At 48.3% G+C, this 20,423-nt stretch overlaps 4 protein-coding genes across 4 annotated transcripts; 2 read left to right on the plus strand and 2 right to left on the minus strand.

The window, feature by feature from the left end:
* Nucleotides 1–256: 256 nt before the first annotated feature.
* GGS22DRAFT_147123 (uncharacterized protein) lies at nt 257–1,930 on the plus strand. The gene has a single exon (XM_047958931.1). It carries the CDS (start codon nt 378–380, stop codon nt 1,749–1,751), a length of 1,374 nt encoding a protein of 457 aa, XP_047818646.1. The 5' UTR covers nt 257–377; the 3' UTR covers nt 1,752–1,930.
* GGS22DRAFT_147124 (WD40 repeat-like protein) lies at nt 1,931–3,698 on the minus strand. The gene has a single exon (XM_047958932.1). The coding sequence runs from the start codon at nt 3,430–3,432 to the stop codon at nt 2,110–2,112; it is 1,323 nt and encodes a 440-aa protein (XP_047818647.1). The 5' UTR covers nt 3,433–3,698; the 3' UTR covers nt 1,931–2,109.
* Nucleotides 3,699–7,113: 3,415 nt separating this feature from the next.
* Nucleotides 7,114–13,279, plus strand: GGS22DRAFT_180049 (FAD dependent oxidoreductase-domain-containing protein; the record flags this gene model as incomplete). The annotated part of the gene is made up of 10 exons (XM_047963728.1): nt 7,114–7,332; nt 7,391–8,837; nt 8,898–9,853; nt 9,987–9,990; nt 11,183–11,343; nt 11,383–11,571; nt 11,602–11,988; nt 12,022–12,211; nt 12,242–13,051; nt 13,131–13,279. 10 exons carry the CDS (start codon nt 7,114–7,116, stop codon nt 13,277–13,279), a joined length of 4,512 nt encoding a protein of 1,503 aa, XP_047818648.1.
* Nucleotides 13,280–14,480: 1,201 nt separating this feature from the next.
* On the minus strand, nt 14,481–16,354 carry GGS22DRAFT_200484 (uncharacterized protein; the record flags this gene model as incomplete). Its single annotated transcript, XM_047966447.1, has 2 exons — nt 14,481–15,312; nt 15,379–16,354. 2 exons carry the CDS (start codon nt 16,352–16,354, stop codon nt 14,561–14,563), a joined length of 1,728 nt encoding a protein of 575 aa, XP_047818649.1. The 3' UTR covers nt 14,481–14,560.
* Between the last annotated feature and the right edge of the window lie 4,069 nt (nt 16,355–20,423).

The following is a 20,423-nucleotide window of genomic DNA, read 5'->3' on the forward strand; positions in this document are numbered from 1 at the left end:
ACTAAGTAGTCTCATTTCAGCAATTGCTCGATGGAAAGAATAATCGGCGCATCGAATACGGGGTAATTCCGGGTACATACCTAGGTAGTATGTAGGTACATATGTATGTCATGGACTAACAGTTGGGAGGAAGTCACTTCTCGAAATAGTCCCAGATACCTTCTCCCCCTAAGTAAAGTAGAAGGCACACCCTTAGGTAGTTAACGTAGTCGAGCAATTTATTTATTTATTCACGTGGATGGAGAGCGAAAGTGGTGCTTTAAAAACATCATATTTCCCTATCATAGCATCTAACCCTCAAGCCCCTAATGATTGGCATAGGATTATTTGCAACATCACCCAGATACTTAGCAATAGTATCACCATTAGCATGAAACATGGACAGCAACATTAAACGTGCCCTTAATGGTCTTTCGGCAACAACATATAGATCCCGCATCCCTCTTTCAAACCGATCTAATATTAGCAAGACACCTACGTACCAACGCTCTCCTGAAGCCCTCTGGGACCGCAAGGACTCCTCTAAGAGCCAGCCTAGCTCCCACAACTCCATCTACGATGCGGCCTGGGCATCAGATCCAGGTGACGCTATCAGATCCCCTTACCAAACCCCTGATCCGGCTCTGGTTCCAATCTCGACGCCAACAAAGACAAATAGGCCCATGACTCCTACTTCTCAATCCAGCCCCATAGACCTGAACTCCGAGTCCCCTTTATCAAGACTCGAACAGTCTGCTTCAACATCCACGTTCGACACACAGTTTCTATACGGACACGGCACAGAGCTCGCGCCCATCGCCGAACAGCGGAGCATCGCAACGCTGCGAACAGGAAGCAGTCTCGCGGGATCAAACATCTCACCCCTCCTAAAACACCAGCCCTCAAGCCTAAGCACCAGCAGCAAAGCCACCCCCAACGAACCCAGCAACCAAAACACCCCTCCCCGCCATCTCCTCCGCCGCCGCCAGCTCTCCTTCAGTCTAGACGACCTCTCCGCCTCCCCAAACCCCAACCCCCACCGGCGATGCAGCAGCGGCAGCAGACGTCCCAGCGGCGAGGCCTCCGAGCCAGGCGGGAGCAGCGCAGTCGATAACCCAGGCGTAAACGGGCCTAGGATCCCGCGCCTCCGCACGATAAGCAAACGCCACTCCCCCCCGACCGTCGAAACCGTCGATATCCACGCGTACCCGCAGAAACCAGTGTACCCTCCGCACCAAGCGCCCGCGACGCCCCTCGCATACGCGGAGTGGCTGTCCGCGCAAGGCGGACGCTCCGCCTCGCACCATTACCCCGGCCGCGCCTCGGCGGCCGTCTTCGAGCAGCCGTTCCGCGGCGTGCGCAGCGGACACGGGAATCTGGAGACGCATCCGTATATGCGCGGGACAAGCATAGCGAGGCCGGCTCCGGGGCCGAGATCTGCGTTTGATGGGATACTGGGGTGTGCGGATGGGGAAGGGAGTGTAGGGCGAGGAGGGGTGTTGAGAGGGCTGAGGGTCCGGGGATCGCCTGATGTGGGGGGTTCGTGTGCGGTTGCGCGGTGTTTCGATGATATACCGCGCGTGGAGCGGGAGGCGTGGGTTTGTAAGGCGTGTGGACGGCCGGCGGATCAGCGCTGGAGTTTGCTGGCTACGGTTGTTGGGTCTGGGGCTGGGGGGAGGCGCGGGGAGGAGTGGTGTACGAGGTGCTGCTGGCGGAAGATGGTGTATATTTGGTGTTTTTGCGAGCCACTGGGGGACACTGATGGGCGGTGAGGGTTTAGTCGTTGGGGTGTTGTTTTTTGGACCTGCTTGGCTGGCGTAAAGAAGACGGGATAGACTTGGAAGGGTGATGAGGTAGGGTGGTTGGAGGTGTTTGCTTTCGAAAACTCGTTTTCTAAAAATCCTTGAATAATTCTTGTACAGTAGGTAGGTATGGGGTGAAGACATTCTCTATGAGAGAATTGTTAATTGTTTTCTGGGCTTGATCTGTTCATGGCGTAAGATTGCAAGTGATATGCTTCCTTTCAATGCATGTGGTATTCAGCCTTCCCAGCAATTATGTACAGTTTTGAGCAATACACTCGATCAGTCTTCAGACTGACATCTTTCAGATCAAGTGCCTTCTCGGCGATCATGATTGTATAATCTGCCATGGTCGAACAATGCCATCATCTCCAGTCGAAACTAGCATCTCCTCGATACCTCTTCTCTCCGGCGGACATCCTTGGTCATACCTCTTACACCAAGTTATATGGTTGACTTCGTATGGTCCATGCACAGCTGATATCGTCGAAACGACCTTCCATCTCTTACTCTGTTCTGGCTTCTCTTCCGTATGGCCGTTAGTCATAGGAACATCGCCATCGAGCTCCGCTGCGGCTTCATCCTCCACCGTACCATTCGGACCTGTCTCCTCACTCTCTGTGTAAACAGCGATAACCCCATCGCTCCCCGTACTCGCCACCATACCCGTCTCCGAGCTCCACGTAGCCGAGTATATATCCCTCGTATGCGCCTGCGGCAACACAGCCGTACACGTCCACTCCTCCTTTAAGCTTCTACGCATCGTATTCGGAATACCGCCCAAACCACCACCCCACGCATGCTGCGGCTGTTCTTCCTCCTCCTCTTCCTTAAGCGACCATATCCGCACCGTCTTATCCGCACTCCACGACATAATCCGCGGAAACCCAGTCCCTCTAGGCTTCGGCTCCCACTGAACCCCCCAAACCGTGCCCGTGTGTCCCTCAAGCACGGCAACACAAACCCACTCCTGCTCGCCCTCCTCGCGCCACACACGCACCGTGTTATCATAACTCGCGCTCGCAAGCACATCGCTACTGTACCGCCCTCTCCCCGCGCGATTCGTCTCCGGACACCACGCCACGGCCTTAACATCGCCTTCGTGCTCACTCAGCACCGCCACCGTCTCCCACTCGTCGTCGTCCTCGCTCGCGCCTACGTCCTCCCATACCCAGACGGATTTGTCCCGGCTACACGTCGCCAGGAACTGTCCCGTCGGCGAGAACGACACGGATTTAATCTCCGAGTCTTGTCCGTCGAGGATGATTATCAGCTCCCAGTCTTTATCACCCCCCTTTTCCCCGTCGGAGTCGCTGGTGTTGTTCGTGACTTCGACCTCGAGATCCCCGGCGCCTTCGTCCGTCCATCGCCATAACCCCGCCGTCGAGTCGAAGCTGCCGGTTACGAGACATAGTTTGTGAGGCGGCAGGTTCGGCTTCCAGGTTGTGGAGCGCACGGAGCGCTCGTGGCCGTTGGTTAGCGCGGAATGTGCTGTGAGCGTTGAGAGCGAGAAGACGGTTACGGATTTTTGGTGCGCGGTCGCGAGGAGCGGGAGTGTGGGGTGCGGTATCGATTGCCAGGCGCGCTGGTAGAGGTCGGGTTTGAAGGGGGGGAGAGGTGCGAGTTTGATGGATTCCGGGGTTGGAGACATTTTCTTCTCTTTTTTGGCGGCCCCGATGCGCGCCGAGGGGATTGTTGGTTGGGTGGTTTAGTGTCACTATTCTTTTAAGGTGGTGGTTCTTCGATGACTTATTATTTTCTGTTATTCTCGCGCGTTCTTTGAAACGACGAACAAAATATCTTCTTGGTTGGTGGTTCGCGACGATGTGAAGTTTGAGAGTGAAGCTTGATGAAAATTCGTCGAATTATCGGTACTAATTGAGCATTGCGATAACCCTGTATGACTGACGTACGCGGGGCAAGTGTGGGGTTAAGTTTAGCATCTCAGCGGGGTGGAGCTCTATAAAATACAAAGGTACGTCCCGTAGAAGGGATCTTGGAAGCATCGCTGATAACCTTGGAACCCCTTTTTTTCCAAAAGGGAACGATGCAAGGAGGTGATAGACATATTCAGTCCCATAATCAACTCTGTGGATTCCACAGAGTTGATTTGATGATAGTTCCTCTAATATCATCATTGAATAAAATATCTATCTCAAGTTCTGTACCAACTCCTTTCAGGGCTGTGATAGGTCCGTAGAGGGTACCTTTAATTGTGTCTAATTGTCACGTTCTAAGGGCCTTCACCATAGCAGATATAACTCGGGAATTGAGATCAAAATTTCTGTAGGAATTCTTCAGAAATCTATTGAAGGATACGAGGACGAAGTGGTTTCAATCGTTATATCTACAATAGTTTGAGGGCGACGCTTACCTTCAGAAATTTCCTCTTTCTAGGCTAGGAGCAGTCGAAAAAACAAGGTAATTTAATTCCTCATAAATTCAAGTCCAAAAGCTTTTCATTAGAATCCTTTAGGTCCATTGAACTTGGCTAATTCAGGTTGACCTAACAAGAGATGAGACATCAAGTGGTAGAATAATAGTTCTAGATCACTCGACCGGCTGTTACCATAGCCATGCCCATGTCTACGAACCAACAGTAAATGTCTAACTAATTCAACGACTTCTAATAATTCATTTTAGTGTACACGCGGAGATTCCGACCCCGACGGTAAATAGAACTTCGAACGGAACTTCCGGCAAGTCGTATTAGTTCAAGACGTCTAGTACGCAAGCTGCAAGAAATCTTAGAGTTGGGCAGCGTAAGATGTTTCCTTGGTAACGCCATATACGCGGTAAATTCCGCCATTTGCTTTTGAGAAGACTTGCCCCCGAGGCCTTGCCTTGCCATGCTATCCGCCTAGATAGGTATGTTGCGCGGCTTCGTAACACGACACGAGGGGACCAACACAAGAACGGCCTTATTTCTCAATATTCGGACAGCGAGCCATTACAAGCAGCCGAACTCTCACCAGCGCTCTCCGAGGTCCTGATAGCCACAGAGCTTATGGCTAACGCATGATTCCTGAGGATTTGAGCCACTGATCGGGACTGAGGTAAATAGAAAGACGCGAGAACGCGAGAACGCAAGTACCAGTAAGAGATCAAAAAGCCTTTATGGATTCTTCGGCTTGGCAATTAGTCCAATGTCGAGGTTGGCAGGTTGGTAAGGTATTGTTAGCCATGAGATTCACTAACAAAGCTATAATCTGCTAGTTATATCCTAGACGATCAAAGCAAGACAGGCAGAGTCTGGAATATTACCATCATTGGTAAGACTCACAATTTCCCACCTGTTCTTCTTTTTCTGCTGCTAGAAACCTGTTGCCACGAAGCACATGGCTTTGTTTCTGCTTTTCAACGCCACCACCAGCTGGTAGTCTTGGCAGTAAAAGTTCATCTACCTCGTGGCGAAACTAATTCCTGCAGCCTTTTGCCGTCGGACCCGAGCAAATCAATATCAACGCAGTCTGTTGAGTAACCGCAGATTTGGAACTTTTGGTCCGATCGTCGGTGGAACATCTGCGGTTGGGGAGCCCAATTCTGCAGTAGTGCCTATCAAGATCGTCGAACGGAGATCAGAATCATATCTTCAATAGCGCTTTAGATCAAGTTAATCGATACCGATTAATGGGAGGAATTCTTCATTGGCCATCATTATGGCTGAAGGAGACACGGGAAGCAACCCCAATGGCGTCGAGTTACGGTCGACCTATGCTTCTATGGCGTGCCGATCTCTTCCTTTTCACCAAAAATTAAACCGAAGTCCTGAACTAGGCTGCTAGGTCAATTTCGAAAAGAAGTGATCAAGAGCCAATCTGTTAATCAAGGCAGAATTGACTAGCGTGATACAGTCGAAGCGATTAATAGTTTTCCAGGGATTCATTTAATACAGTACTGAGCCTCCCTTGGATCGAAGATTACCGAATGCTTGGAAATGAGATCTCGGAGTACAACGTAAACCATTCAGGATTAAGGGTTGGGGGAAGTGCCTGCATCCTTTTGCCCTATAACCCTGCAAGATCTACACAGGTTTACCAATCCCTGTATATCGAGGCTTATTCGACTCCGGTTGAGAATTTGGTATCTTAAAAATTGGTGTAGAATTGGTGTTTTGAAGCCAACATACAAAACCATTAGTACATATGTATGCTTTATGGTAAAGAGTTAGATACATTCGTGTCTGACGCAAGACTTTAAGCATTGAGCTTTCGAGGTGTTAATAGTAAAGACTGTTGCTCACGGAGCAAGCCAAGCCGATGAGGCGATCGTTAGACTAGAAATGATAATGAGCAGTCGGATAGGGCAATCTAGCGGCAGTCCTAGCTGGGGGTATCCGTCGACGCATATTAAACCTCTGTGGATTGTGACACACAGGAAGCCCAAATATACTTGCCTAGTAAGCTGGTAAAGTGCAGGTTTCTCTTAGAGAGTAGCTGCTTCGTAAGTGGCGGTCCGTGTACTATAAAGATGTTATTTATGCTCATCTTCATTGGCTTGTTAGAAAAGGTCATATATATACCATACATTAGTGATCGTCCATGGGAAAAGCCCAGTAGGAGCATTGGGGTTATGAATGATCAATGAGTTATGGAAATAACGTACCTGTGATAAGGCAATTCCATGTATCATGTCGTTGGTTGACGCGCCAAGCCCTGTTCTTAATGTGAGTACCGTTGTGTTGGAACTGCTACAGTTAGTAGAATATCAATATTCCCACGTTTGCTCCTAGTACGCTATTAAGAAAGGAAATCTTTGGGGTCCAATGAGAACTCTTTCCGTGCAGTTCCGGTTCGTTCTGAAATCGACACTTTCGTACTCATCGAGTGAGACAGTGCTGCTATAATTATTCTTGGGACGTGTTATCAACTATTGTGCTACTTAGGTAGTTGCTAGTTAGGCTCTAGAGCGTCATCGACTTCGACTTTACCTCTAATTTAGCATGACCATGTCATAGCGTGACTACCTAGTAGATACCTATCTTGTCGAATTCGGAATCATCCTTCATTCCTTCTAAATCAAGGCTCAGGGCGCCCTCATACGCGTGTGGCGCTCCCCAGGAAAACGCCTAAGCTTCAGCTTCAGCTTACAAGTGTTAACCTAACCATTCCTCTTCCTACCTCTTGGCATTCCAAGGCCGACGAATTGAAGGCTGCTAGGTTCTTCGTTCTGGTGCTTTTCAAGTGGTGATCAAGTAACTTGATGAACTTAAGCCTTCAAGTAACAACATGCCGTCCTCATTACTATAAGCCTTATTGATGACTGAAATCACCTCTTGGCTACCTGTCACTCAGGTGACCATCGACCCTTTCCTCAAGAAGCGCGCTTCACGATGTCCATAAGCGATGAGGCTCTGTTGCAGTACGTTGGACAGATCGTTCCCCAGTCCTTCCAACGTGGCTTGATAGTTTTAAGCTATGTCGTGTCTTGCGTCGGAGCGGTTTTGACGCTTGAGCTACTCAACAAGCGAACTTCCCGCAATGGCCTAGCCAACCATCTCATCCTCGTCAGTGCCGCAATAGCGATGGGAGGAATAGCGATCTGGTGTATGGTAAGATTTCATTACGAAGTACCCATCAATAAACTAGCCGTCACCTAATCGGTTGCAGCATTTTGTCGGCAACCGAGCAATCGTCTTAGCTCACAACGAACCTGAACTGCGCATCAACTATTCGAGCGGCTTCTCTGCGCTTTCGTTCTTCGCGCCGGTAATCGTACTTCTTGTAACTTTCCTGGCTATCGGTGCAAGCTACAAGGTCTCCTGGTGGCGGATTTGCTGCGGAGGAATACTTGCTGGAACCAGCATATCTGGGATGCATTATCTAGGCAACCTTTCCATCGAAAACTACGATTGCGTATATAACGCGGTGTATGTGACGGGAGCAGCCATCATCGCCATATTCGATAGTACTCTGGCCTTGTCACTATTCTTCGTTTTCAGAGCATCTTGGAGGAATACATGGTGGAAGAGGTCGTTGTCGGCATTCGTTCTAGCTGGAGCCGTATCGGGAATGCATTGGGTCGCAGCCGTAGGTACCCAATACCGTCTGCTACATTTGGATGAGCGCGCCCAAATCACCCATAGCCAGGATCTCAAAGTCGCCACTAGCTTATCGGTCATTGCTGTCTTCTTCATAATAGGATCCATCATCTATGAATCATGGCTCACGAGGCGCAATGCGAATAAAGCGCAACAGATCGTTTTAGGGGTTGCGGTGTTCGATAAGTCAGGGAGGATCTTGGTGAGCCCAGATGGCTTGCTTCCTAGTGAGAAGATAACGGATACTTATGTGGAAAGAACCCAAGGCGACATATTTAATATTTCGAATCCCCTTTTCCATTGGATGTTTCAAGTTTCTCGGAACTGGAACAGCGTGAACGGTATGATTGATGGCATGACCGGCCACTTGGCACATCTTCCGAAGGGTAGCCGAGATAGTAAGATTCGCCTCATTACTGATGATGGACAACCTATCGAAAATTACGATGCTATTTTCCGAGAATTATTCTGCGTTGCTGCAGCGAGTTTGGCAAATAAATTGAAAGAGCAGCTAACCGACGTCGGAATTTTATGGGACGATATCCTAGCTACCGGAGCAAACCAATTACCTCAAAAAATCGACCAGAGCGTCGTCGACTGTACCCTAGAAGAAGGAACCTACGGCCAATTTGGTGGAGGGCGCGAAAATGGGATTATGCGACAACATGAATATGGGCGTGGTTCGCTCATGTTTCTTGTTCGCCGTCTCGAACATACCCATGACGTGAATCGACTTGAGGCCGCCGGCTTCCGGTTTGCAGAGATTCACCAGGTGTGTGGGATCATTGGATCACGCATGCAGATAAAGACGAGGGACCTGAAAGGTAAACTGACGAATATGGCAACTTTTTCTGAGGGGAGCGCTGTGATGAGACCGGGCGTACACTTAGGCTTCTTCGGTGTTAAAGCTCGAGTCGGAAGCTTTGGGTTCGATATTGTAGTCAAGAAGGGCACTCGAAACTTGCTGCCGACCATGCCGATACCAATCGAACGTCTCGAGGCGTGGCAGATGGAAAGTATGTATATCCCACATCATGATTTTCAGCGAATAAAAGTGCTAATTTATTGTGTTGTAGTTATTCGGCACCTCGATAGAATGAATGTTCGCGCCATCTTTCACCTTCTTGACGAGTTGAAAATGCTGTCTCCCCGAGAAGTACTCTTCGCCTCTCAAATGTACGACGCTCTCCAATCACTTCGTGCTTGGATAGATGATCCCATCGTCGATGATGCTGTAATTACATCCAAGGTGGTCCAAGTCCCTTGTCGGGCTCAAGCGGGATCAAGCTCGGCTAAATTCTGCACGATGATTTCTCTTTGTATAATGATGCCAATTCACGTTAGCGCCAGCAGTCCGAGGTGCGAATTCATTCCTTTAAATTTCTTCAAAGTCCACCAGATGGCGTATAAGGATTCGCCACAGTTAGCTGCTTTTGCGCGATACGTGCATCGGGAATTATCTCCGATCGCGAATTCGGCGCCGGCTGAACCACCGAGAGCAGTGTACCAACGAGCCGGACGAGCTATCTTCTCGCAAAATCGCTTTGGTATTCTACGTCGTCTCGGAAGATCGAATATCAACAACTATGATGTTATGGACAGTAGCTATCCGGACCAAACCCAGTCAGGTCGAAGGTCTTCTAGCCATGATTCGGATCACATCGGCTCTACGATAAAGCTCTGCAACCAAGACTCTCAATATCGAGAAAGGTTAGGCAGTGATGCAATGTCCGATAAAACGGGGATATATCAGTCTTCTTCTTTGGCTGGTTTAGGTGGGATTATGGTGTCTCAAGAAATCCAGGTAGATATAAGCCAAATCGAGGATTCAGGAAGAAAGTTGTCTATCCCATCGAAAGCCGTTACGAGCACAGACCGGGTGACGATGGTCAAGGCTGGAGCGGGTTTCGATTTCGAGATGGATGTTTTACCCGGAATAGAGGATACACGGGCAGGGGCACCCTTTGGCTCGGTTGTAGCTGAACGCGAGAAGGTTAACGAAGTAATTACATTCGTTGATGAGCTCTTCGCTGTTTGCGTCGACGGACTCTAATATCCCACGACTTTGGTCGCTGATCCAGTCGTCAACCCAGTCGTATAATGTAGATGGCCATAAGATGGTGACGACTTCACATAATAATCACCATATGTATATAAGTACTTAGATAAGTGCGTAATGAAAAGGATTTATGATTGGAATTCTCAACAGTTCAGGTGATATGGGGCTTTGTTTGTTCGGGTAATCATTGGTTGCATAATGAGACGCGGGCACGTGGAGAAAGAGAGCTATGTTGAGTGGATCGTCCCTTTTTGTTCATATATATCGATATATGCAAGCAAACATTGAGAGTGCTCTGCTAATTTGCCAATCAAGTTTATAAGATTACATAAAGCACTATCTATGGATAAAGTTCATTCTCAGTCGATAGAGGCAGTGTGACGAAATTGTACCTATCTAAAATCGGATTATGATTGACGGGCTATTTCTTACCGAGCAGGTCTAAGAATCTTGGAAAGCTTGTCCCTGTTCAACCTAGCTGTTTAGATATCTCGGTAGATGCATATCCTCCTTTTGCGGGGTTGCGCGCTTTACAACTTTTTTTCTACCGCACCCACCCGTAAGGTTTTCTCCTGTCATGTGGATGTTGCCGCATTCTAATTACGGGTCAACTGTGGGGTTTGTGCCGTAGCTCACCTTTTCGCATCGGGGAAGGAGCTGCGGTACCCGGTTTCTCACAAGCTAATGGCACGGCTAAGGACCTAAGAGCGATACCTTTACCTCCATATTTATTTCGGTTTAACTTTGTTGCTTTGTATCTGATATGAAACTGATGTTGATCATGTATCAACTTTTCCACGTAGTCTTCTCCATTATTCCTCCAAATCCTCCAATTCCCATTCTCCGCTAACAAGGAGAAGTCGAAGACGGCCTGGTCACCCCCACGCTTGTACCAACACCATCCAGCTTCATCATCACCACATGAAAGTGTGAGGGAAATTCCTCTTAATTATTTCAACGCACCACATATATTTAAGTATTATTTAAGCGTTTGCAGCTGCGAGCTTGGAGTCACATACTCAATTCTGAATTGAAATTTCTTTTATCGGTGTAGCCGACCGACGATTAAAGACTTCTTCATCTTTCATCCCTCCGCCAAGCCTTGCCATCCCTTTGACGAGGCTTAAGCTGGAAAAACCTAGTTGGCTTAGCTATTGTGTTCACATTCATACCAGAACGCAATCAGCCATACTTTGCATTGCTAGGAAGCCCTACTAGCAGTGCAGCTATACGAAACCCGTTCGAATACCAATTAGAACTCACTTTTCTACTAGTCTACAATGTCCAGTAGACTTGCAAGAGGATTGAGGCGGATTGCCCTTCCAACCACAATTGCCGCGGTTGGTGGTGGTGCTATTCTTTATTCATACCGACCCCGAAATATTCCCGGCTTCGAAGGCCCTGCCGTTCCACCTCCCATCTACGGCGCAGATGGCACATTTAAACTTCCTCGGTTTCCTAGTGTGAAATCGCGCGACGAGCAGATTGCCGACTTAAAAAAGAGCAATGGGGAAGAGCAGGAATATGATATGCTTGTAATTGGCGGCGGAGCTACTGGTGCCGGTGTTGCCTTGGACGCTGTTACTCGAGGTCTCAAAGTAGCAGTTGTTGAGCGAGACGACTTCAGCAGCGGCACCAGTAGTAAAAGTACCAAGCTCGTGCACGGCGGTGTGAGGTACCTGGAAAAGGCTGTGTGGAATCTGGACTATAGCCAGTACCAGCTAGTCAAAGAGGCCCTCAAGGAACGAAAGTATTTCCTACAGACCGCTCCCCACCTGAGCTCGTGGCTACCAATTATGTTACCTCTAGACAAATGGTGGAAAGCACCGTACTACTGGGCCGGTACTAAATTCTACGATTTCCTCGCCGGCAGTGAAGGTATCGAGAGCTCCTACTTTTTAACTAGGAGTAAGGCACTCGATGCATTTCCCATGCTGAAGCAAACGGACCTCGTCGGTGCCCTAGTATACTACGATGGTGCTCACAACGACTCAAGAATGAACGTTTCGATTGCGATGACCGCGGCGGTATATGGAGCTACCATATTAAATCATGCCGAGGTAACTGGATTGATCAAGAATGACAAGGGCAGACTTTCTGGTGCCCAGGTAAAGGACTTGATTCCGGAACGCAATGGTAAGAAATCCGAGCCGATTACTATTAAGGCTAAGTGTATTGTAAACTGTACCGGCCCATTCACCGACTCGATTCGGAAACTCGATGACCAAGATTGTAAGGAGATTGTCGCGCCGGCTTCCGGTGTTCATGTCATCTTACCAGGTTACTACAGCCCGTCGAATATGGGACTCATTGACCCATCGACGTCGGATGGTCGAGTTATCTTCTTCCTCCCGTGGCAAGGAAACACAATTGCGGGCACAACTGACGAGCCTACCAACATTTCCCCAAATCCGCTACCAGATGAGAAATCAATTCAGTGGATCTTGAACGAAGTTAGCCACTATCTATCTCCGGGTATCAGTGTTCGTCGTGGTGACGTGCTTGCAGCTTGGTCTGGAATTCGCCCACTTGTCAAAGATCCTAAGGCCAAGAATACCCAGTCTCTCGTTCGCAACCATCTCGTCGATATTTCTGACTCCGGTCTCGTTACGTGTGCGGGTGGAAAATGGACGACATACCGACAGATGGCGGAAGACTGTGTGGATGCGGCTGTTAAGGAATTCAATCTCCCTATCAGGCCCTTCATCAACGCACCACGAGTTAGTGGAACCGCATATGTAGACGATGGTGCAATTCTAAACGGAACTTGCCAAACTCATAATGTCCGGTTGGTTGGTGCTCATGGTTTCAGCAAAACTCTGTTCATCAACTTGATCCAACATTTCGGCGTTGAAACAGAGGTTGCCAAGCATCTCACTGAGAGCTATGGCGACCGAGCGTGGACGGTTGCGGCTATGTGTAAACCCACAGACCTGCGATTCCCCGCACGAGGAGAGCGCATCTCTCGTCTCTACCCCTTCGTAGATGGCGAGATCAGATACGCTATTACCAACGAATACGCTCAGACTGCGGTCGACGTCCTAGCACGAAGAACCAGATTGGCCTTCCTAAACGCCCAAGCCGCACTTGAGTGTCTCCCTAAGATCATCGATATCATGAGCCAGGAGTTGAAATGGGATCGGACAAGACAAGAACGGGAGTGGAAAGATAGTAAGTGCTTCAAACACGTGACCCTTTTTCCCATTTGGAAATGAGAGAAACAGGGCGCTAACCAATATCAATAATTTAGCTGTTGCATTCTTGCAATCAATGGGCCTGCCAGAGCCGATGTTGACCGCAACGAGGGCACAGGTCGAGAAGGGTAAGCTCGACTTCAGCTCATCGCTTGAGTACAAGATGTACTCAAGGCACGATAAGCCTCCAGTTGCAGAGGAGTAATCCATGAAGGGGGTGGATAAGAAATCGTATCTAATTGCTCGAATAGGTGCGATACTATAGATATATAATACCTAGTAGAACGAAGGGGTTGTATAAGGGGAAAATTCTCGAGATGTAATCTGAAATCATAGACGGAAATATGGACGGACGGGGGCATTTTCTGGCGTATTGGTGCTTTTTCCCTTTTGGCAAAGGGGGGAACATCTCGACGCGCTATCACCGTGTTCCTTGAGAAGAACGTTCGCTGCTGTTAGCGATTTTTTATATGAGTCTAGCTAGGGCGTGGAAATGTAGCCTGGGTTGAATGGGTTTCGATAGTCGACTGGTTAATAATAAAAAGACTATGAACCACTTTTTCTGAGGTAATATCGTGCTTCTAGATGTAATCACTCGGAATGGATAGGTTGGACTTTTGCATAAGGGGGATGATGGAACGGTGAAGTGTAGTAATACGGTGTGGCCGAGACATGTCGATATATTCAAGTTTCCGTAGCTTACCTGAGATGTGCTGAAGAGTGGACACGACATTAGCATTGTAACGTACAAATCGTACAATCATGGGACGACTAGAACATCACATTGGCATATCAAGGCACATAGCGCGGGAATAACTTCGTAGCATGGCAAGTTTTTTGCTCATTTGTAACGTATATACAATAACTCTCAGACTGTATTCACATAGCTTCGTCCAACAACGCTCCGACGATTATGGTATATCGACATCAAGCTCCTCCAATCGCGAAAAGATAAAAAATAAAAATATTTGCTTCGCATCTCTCAACTGCGTCTCATCTTAAAACTTGTCCAATAATAATCCCGCTCTAAACAATGCAGGTCGTGTAGTGTAAAGAGCCCAAAAAATCTTTCGCAGCCCGTCCACATGCATGTCCAAAACGATGCTGCTAAACCCAGACCAATCCGATGTGTGTGATATGATGAGCGGAAATTCGTGTCTTCTAGTAGTAGCAAAAATAGTGATATCCCAGACGTCTCATGAATCCGGTTTGAACGCCTCGCCAAAAAGAAGAAAAAAACCCATTGGTTCCCAGTCTATGCCTTTGTTTGTATCCGTGTATTTTGAATGCATACCGCCCAAGGACCCAGTTGCCCGGTTGTCCTGATATTTAACGCCGAGTAAATTATGCATCCCAAAATCATCAATGCCGAGAAAGTTTTTGAATAAAGTCGCCCTCTAGGAAGGCGACGCGGTTAATCGATTCATTAATCCAACTCTAGTCGCGATTCGACGACAGTATTATTTCCGATTAGACCAAGAAATGTTTAAAATCCGGAGTTAATCCTCCTTCCCGATGCAGACCAGACACGTTGGAGAAGACCTCGTTTGCCGGCATCGGGTTTCCGATATTCGCAATGGCAAGGATACATCGTCTCAGTGCTGACTCTGTACTTCATCTTGCGGTCAAGCTCTGCTTCCCAGCCATAGGTATCATCAACTGAGTTGGCTCGCATGAGGGACTCAGGGTCGACGACAGTGACCGATGAGTCGTTTTCCTCTTTCCCTTGGCAAATGCCAAGGTAGTTTGAGAAGTCACTGAGGCACGTTCGGCTGGTAGTTGCCGATCTGTCGCCATCACCAACGAGTGTTCCGGTCTCTGTATCGGTTTCGGGTTCGTAATGAGGAATAGGTTCGGGGAGGGGTAATAAGTGTAATGGTGATATAGGAGTAATAAAGCTACAAGGTGGCGGCGATAGAAACGGAACGGTTTTCGCCTCCGATTCTTCTACTACCTTGGCGGGTATCTTTAAAGGTTTTGGTTTGATGCTACGGCGACGGCCGCGATCACCATGCCCGATCGTCAACGATCCATTTTCTTCATGTGCGTGCCCCGCTTTCACGGCCACGCCCCCCTTGGCATCTCCACTGGTAGACTGAGGATAACTGTGTTGTCCGGCAGGCACCCCGAACGGAATCAGCAACCGTTCGCCGGGGTGAGGATCCTCCCAGGATACACATTCAATTTCAGCAGCTTCCTGTTTTGGTGGGATGGAGCTACTTCTGTTGCACGCAGTAGCTGATGCATTAGGTGATGGCGTGACCTGTAACCCTCATAATGGGTTTTGGTTGGCTGATGTCGAACCTGGACGGCGCGTGGATTTGCTTTTTCGAGTCAATCCCAACTTCGCCCCCATCTTCTTCCAGCTGTTTCCGGAGATCGCTCGCTGTAGCGTACTTGGTGATGCGTTATATGTGAAATCTGAGGTAGGAGGTGTAGTGGGCGGAGTCATTGGCTCGGCTCCAGAAGACGAATGCGGGCTGCTGCTGTCATCGGTCATCATATCGACATCTACCGTTTCCATCGAGGCAGTTGTTGATCGGTTTCCGGCGCCACCACTATTACGGTTACCCATGATAAACATTGGTAGATAGGATGCCCTAGGCGATGTGCTCGCTTCATCACTGGTTGAGACGTCCCTAGGTATCCGAAGACGCGAGCGTCCTTGTCTAGGGTCATGAAATTCTTCCTCCATGCGCGTTTCCAACACAGGTGGCAGTACCGACTCGAGAAAGGGTACAAGGACTGAATCGTTCAATAGCTCTCGAACAATCTGGACAGCCTCGTCAAGCTCAGATGGGTCAGGTGGACTCGCCTTGCAGCAGGGTAGTTCAAGTAGATAATCGCGAACGTGTGATGGGAGGTTCACTTCTCGTGGTGAACATGGCATGATGTAAGCGTCGATAACCTTCCGCCACAGTGAACATATTTGTGCCGGGCCATTGGGCGTTTGACGCTGCATCATCTGATAATATGCTTCCCTGTACCGGTCAGAATCTAGGATAAACTCCAAGGTTTCCAGGCAATGATTTTGAGACAGGAATGCCATGAACGAACTGAGCGTCCATGGTGGTGGTGCTGTGTTGGAAAGGATATCTGTTAGTGATGGCGGGTTGGAGAAAGGCGAGCCAGTTCGCGGTATGGCGAGACTCGTCGGGCGTGAAGTGTCCATTGCAGTTTCTTGGTCCCAGTCCTCAAAAAGCGACGGCGGAGGAGATAACTCCGTAGGAGACGGGTTCAAGTAGACTGGCGAGCTTCCTCGTAATCTAGGCTTTCCCATTATTCCTTCGAAATTGTGGTAATAAAGAACAAGTATCGGGTAATTCGCCTGGCTGTGTAACCCCGAGCAAACAGAAGCTCTCGCAGCGAATTTTTAACCCAAAACAAGCTCTAACGCCATGCAAATTTGGCGACCTTCCTGTTTGACAGAACTGTTTCGTATCGAGATGGTGGATTCACACGAAAAAGCCTTCTGTAGACTATCCTCAAGCGGCCTTCATCATATGCAGGCAGCCCGTGTATTCCAAGATATCAAGTCCTTCCAGCCAATCAGCGGGTCCTGGTCCTAGCACCACACGGGTAGGAGCAGAAATGAAGCAAATTTCAAAACACCTGAAGTCAGTCGATCAGCCGGCCAAAATGTCGTGCTATTTTGGCCAGCACAGACTGCAGGTGATGAATCAAAAGCAACAAGACAAGTTGCTATGGTTCAGACAGAAAATAAGAAGTTTGCCCGACACTCAACCTTTCGATAGTGTCTATGGGACAAACAGATCGGACCCAAACTGGGAAGAGAAACCACGTTTAGGACAAGATTAGGTTCAGCTGTCCGAGGTGATTCCCAAGATAGAGTTAAGGAATTCCGCTTGCAGGAGAGTGACGTATCAGAGGTGGCGAGTTGATGTCAGTGGAAACCTTCCGGTACTTATTTAAGCGCAGTATAGCGGGCAATATAATTTCCAAGGTTAGTAACTCGCGACGAACATAGTCTTTTTTTCCTCTCTCGGCTTTCAAGTCGGGATTCCTAGGCGAAGGCTAATTTGTAGTTCCAAGGACCAGGGGAAGGTTAAAAGGTTATCGAGCTTCTAGCAGTTTTCTAGAGCGGAACAGTACAACGAACCCAACAAGCAACGGCCGTCTCGTTCTACGGCGTACTTGGTACAGCAGTCCGTGTGTGGAATGAAGGACGAAGCAGGGAGATCGCGGATGATTCGCAAGGAGGGACCAAGTCACAACAGTTGAATCCACCAGACGTAACAGAACGAGGAGACTGTGGGTTCACGAAGGAATGGCGTTATCTGATGTTTTGTTTGTTTGTGTAGTTTTGTAAATTTATACAATTGAAGCGCTGAACAGACGTTTGGTTGCGATTAAAATCCGGTTATAGTGAATTAGTCGTATTAGTAGCAATTGACGTTCGGTCTCTAATTTCCTGCAGATGGTTTCCACGTGAGATGGGTGAATTGGGAATGATGGGCGAGGCCGTGGTGATTTTTTAATAAACAATGAGGTTGGATAATTAGTTGGTATGGTTGAACGAAAGCTTTCGGGTAAGAGGTCGTTAACAATTCAACGGTTGGTGAAGGTTACGGAATAGACGAGACTGAATGGAACAACTAAAGACTCGAAACAGAAGGCGGGTGGGAGAGGAAGGAAGATTAAAGGGAAAAAGGGAGACAAGTACTGGTACCCACCTCTTGGGGGTGATCAAGGTACCCAAGGTACCCAGTAACTTCATGTAGGGCCAGCGACAGGGATTAGATGGTGGGTCCCCCATTAACCTCGTCGATTATAGTGGAATTTTTGACTAAGAAGATGGGACAAGAGCGACAAGTACATTGTATCGAATGTATATCTTTTTAGTCTATGATAGATCTCCAGTTAACAATGAACTAAACATCTCGAACATTGACCTTATGACTTGAATAGAATAGCTGAATAATATCCACCTACTCTTATTCACGGTTTATGATTTATAATACCGACATGTATGTAGTATATCCCGACGACAAAGAGTACTTCTTATCAGAGAAACGCCGCCGACCAGTTCCCGATGACAATTTATTACTCTTTTACATATTATCACATATCCAGCAACCAAAGGCCGGGGTTCGGGAGGGGGAATAGGGAATAGAGAAGCATTCGGGCTGGGCGAAAGTCGCCAATTTCTTGATGAACCTCTTCGTCCACTCCCTCTTACGTACATGTACCTAAGCCGACTATCGTATCTTCCACGCACGCAGACAACGTCGAGACCAATAATAAGGCTACGGGAGGTATTATATGGGAACATATACCTAGGTGATTGTCCTGCTAGTTCTGGTGCCGCTTTGTCGTAACACTACACCTCTTGTTAGGTTTCGAAGCCTTACCTACCTGTCTGCCTGATTATCTCTACTGCCGTCATCTCTCACCAACGAGAGTCTTCGTTGTTCGCCCAGTTCACTCAGTTTCGCCCCGGTCGGCTTCAGCCATGCGGGAAAAGCAGCATAGGAGACTACGTACCGTACTACGTATTGGAGAGTGGCGCGACGCTAGAAGGGCGCTAGAAGAAGGAGAACCAATCCCCCCTGTCCAATCACAAGGAGCTTCCCAATCGCATCCGAGGAATCTCGTTCCTTTGCGGAATAGTCCGTCGCACCCCTGTTCACATTAGCCGTCCTAGGATAAAGCGGCAAGGGATGATGGAAGAATGCTAGAAGCACCTGATATGCGAGCAAAGCCAATCAGACACTCCAACTCGTCCTAAGTGGTGGGGTTATCAACCAGCGGTGGTACCACTAGAAAAATAGGGATGTACCTATCGGGCGAGCGAACGCCTACAAGATACATGGAACAAACTCCTTCTAGAAACATTTGAGCATTTGAACCTGACCAACTTTGAAGGCAAAATGCATACGAGAATAATGAGTTTGAGATTCGCCACCTAAGTAACGAGTGAGAATTAAGTCTGCGCACAGCATACCTACTAGGTATAGTGTGTGCCTAGTATTGGGTGATTCTAGAAGTTTTAGTGCAATGCCTTAGAGCCTCTTTGCAAACGAAGAATTGAAGATGACGATGGCATCATCCGGATTAATGATTGCTTTGTAAAAAATTCATCCATGATCATTCAAAAACCCCTGTCCCCCTAAACCTACTTAGGGGTTACTTCGTCGACTTAGTACCTAGATAGTCCTAGAGAGCTGCCGGCTATCATGAGCCTTTAGTACCTAGTTATTAGGTATTACCTTGTGTACCATCTTACCGCAGATTTATTCTGTATGTCATGCAGATTCCGCTCGTCACACAAAACCACAAAACCACAGAACCATGCTCTGGATCATCTCTCTTGACTATCACGGCAGAGGGAACTGTGGTATGGTAGCACTTGATGCTGTCGAACGTTTCGAGAAGAATCATATGTATGTTATGTAGTATGGTATGTAGACTGACCTGACTGTCACTCTCTTCTTATTCATCCGTATCAAGCAATGTCTTTTTGCCCCTCCAGTGAAGTATATGCGCTGCAGCATCTCGTGATTGTCGCGCAATGTGACTGGCTCGGTCGATATTATCCTAGAAGATTGCGGTATCATCGCCCCCCAAAATCGTTATTGGACGCACGCGACCGTTGGGGCCAAGCTTTTCTCGGCAGACGCTATTTATATTGCGTTGCAAGACTCGGGGAGAAGCGTCTAAAGATGCTATATTATCATGGCTTGATAGGAAGACTACAAGCAGCCCGATGCCAATGTCTAAGTTAGCTGATTGATTAATTATCCTTGGTGGACAGTGGGATAGCTATCTGCCTATCTCTTTCGACTCTCGGTATCAACATTGCATCGCTAATAAACGCGCAAGCCGCGTAAGTAGCGAATGGTCGATGGTCGATAAAGATGGCACGTAGATCCCTTTCTGCCAGTTGGAAGAGAAGGTGCCGGCAGTTGGTGAGCAACACAAGGTGGTATCAGTGTCTCGCCTTCGTCCGCCAACCAATTCGAAACACTTTACGGGCGCCGGAACATGAAAGACGCCAGTTTGCATCATTGAACATAAGCGTAGCCCAAAACCGTCGTCTCACACCCATCTCCAGGCCATGTTGCTCGGGAAAAGCTTGATGGGTATGGTATGGGTATGGTATGGTATGGGCAGAGTCGAGATCGGCCATGCAGGATACAGGCATAGCACATGCCTGAACCGAGACCATTCTCGAAACATCGCCGACCCCGCCGATAAAGGTAAGGACAGAAATCTTAAAAAGACTAAGGTGTGAGATCAGCTGCTTACGCTGCCATTTTCAGCAAGGCTAGAGGCTCGTCATTGGAGCTTCCTTCGCGGAGAGTAGCTGTCAGCGTTGCTGTATCCGG

The sequence above is a fragment of the Annulohypoxylon maeteangense genome, assembly GCF_022496945.1.
Source record: "Annulohypoxylon maeteangense strain CBS 123835 unplaced genomic scaffold GGS22scaffold_9, whole genome shotgun sequence".
NCBI lineage: Eukaryota > Fungi > Ascomycota > Sordariomycetes > Xylariales > Hypoxylaceae > Annulohypoxylon > Annulohypoxylon maeteangense.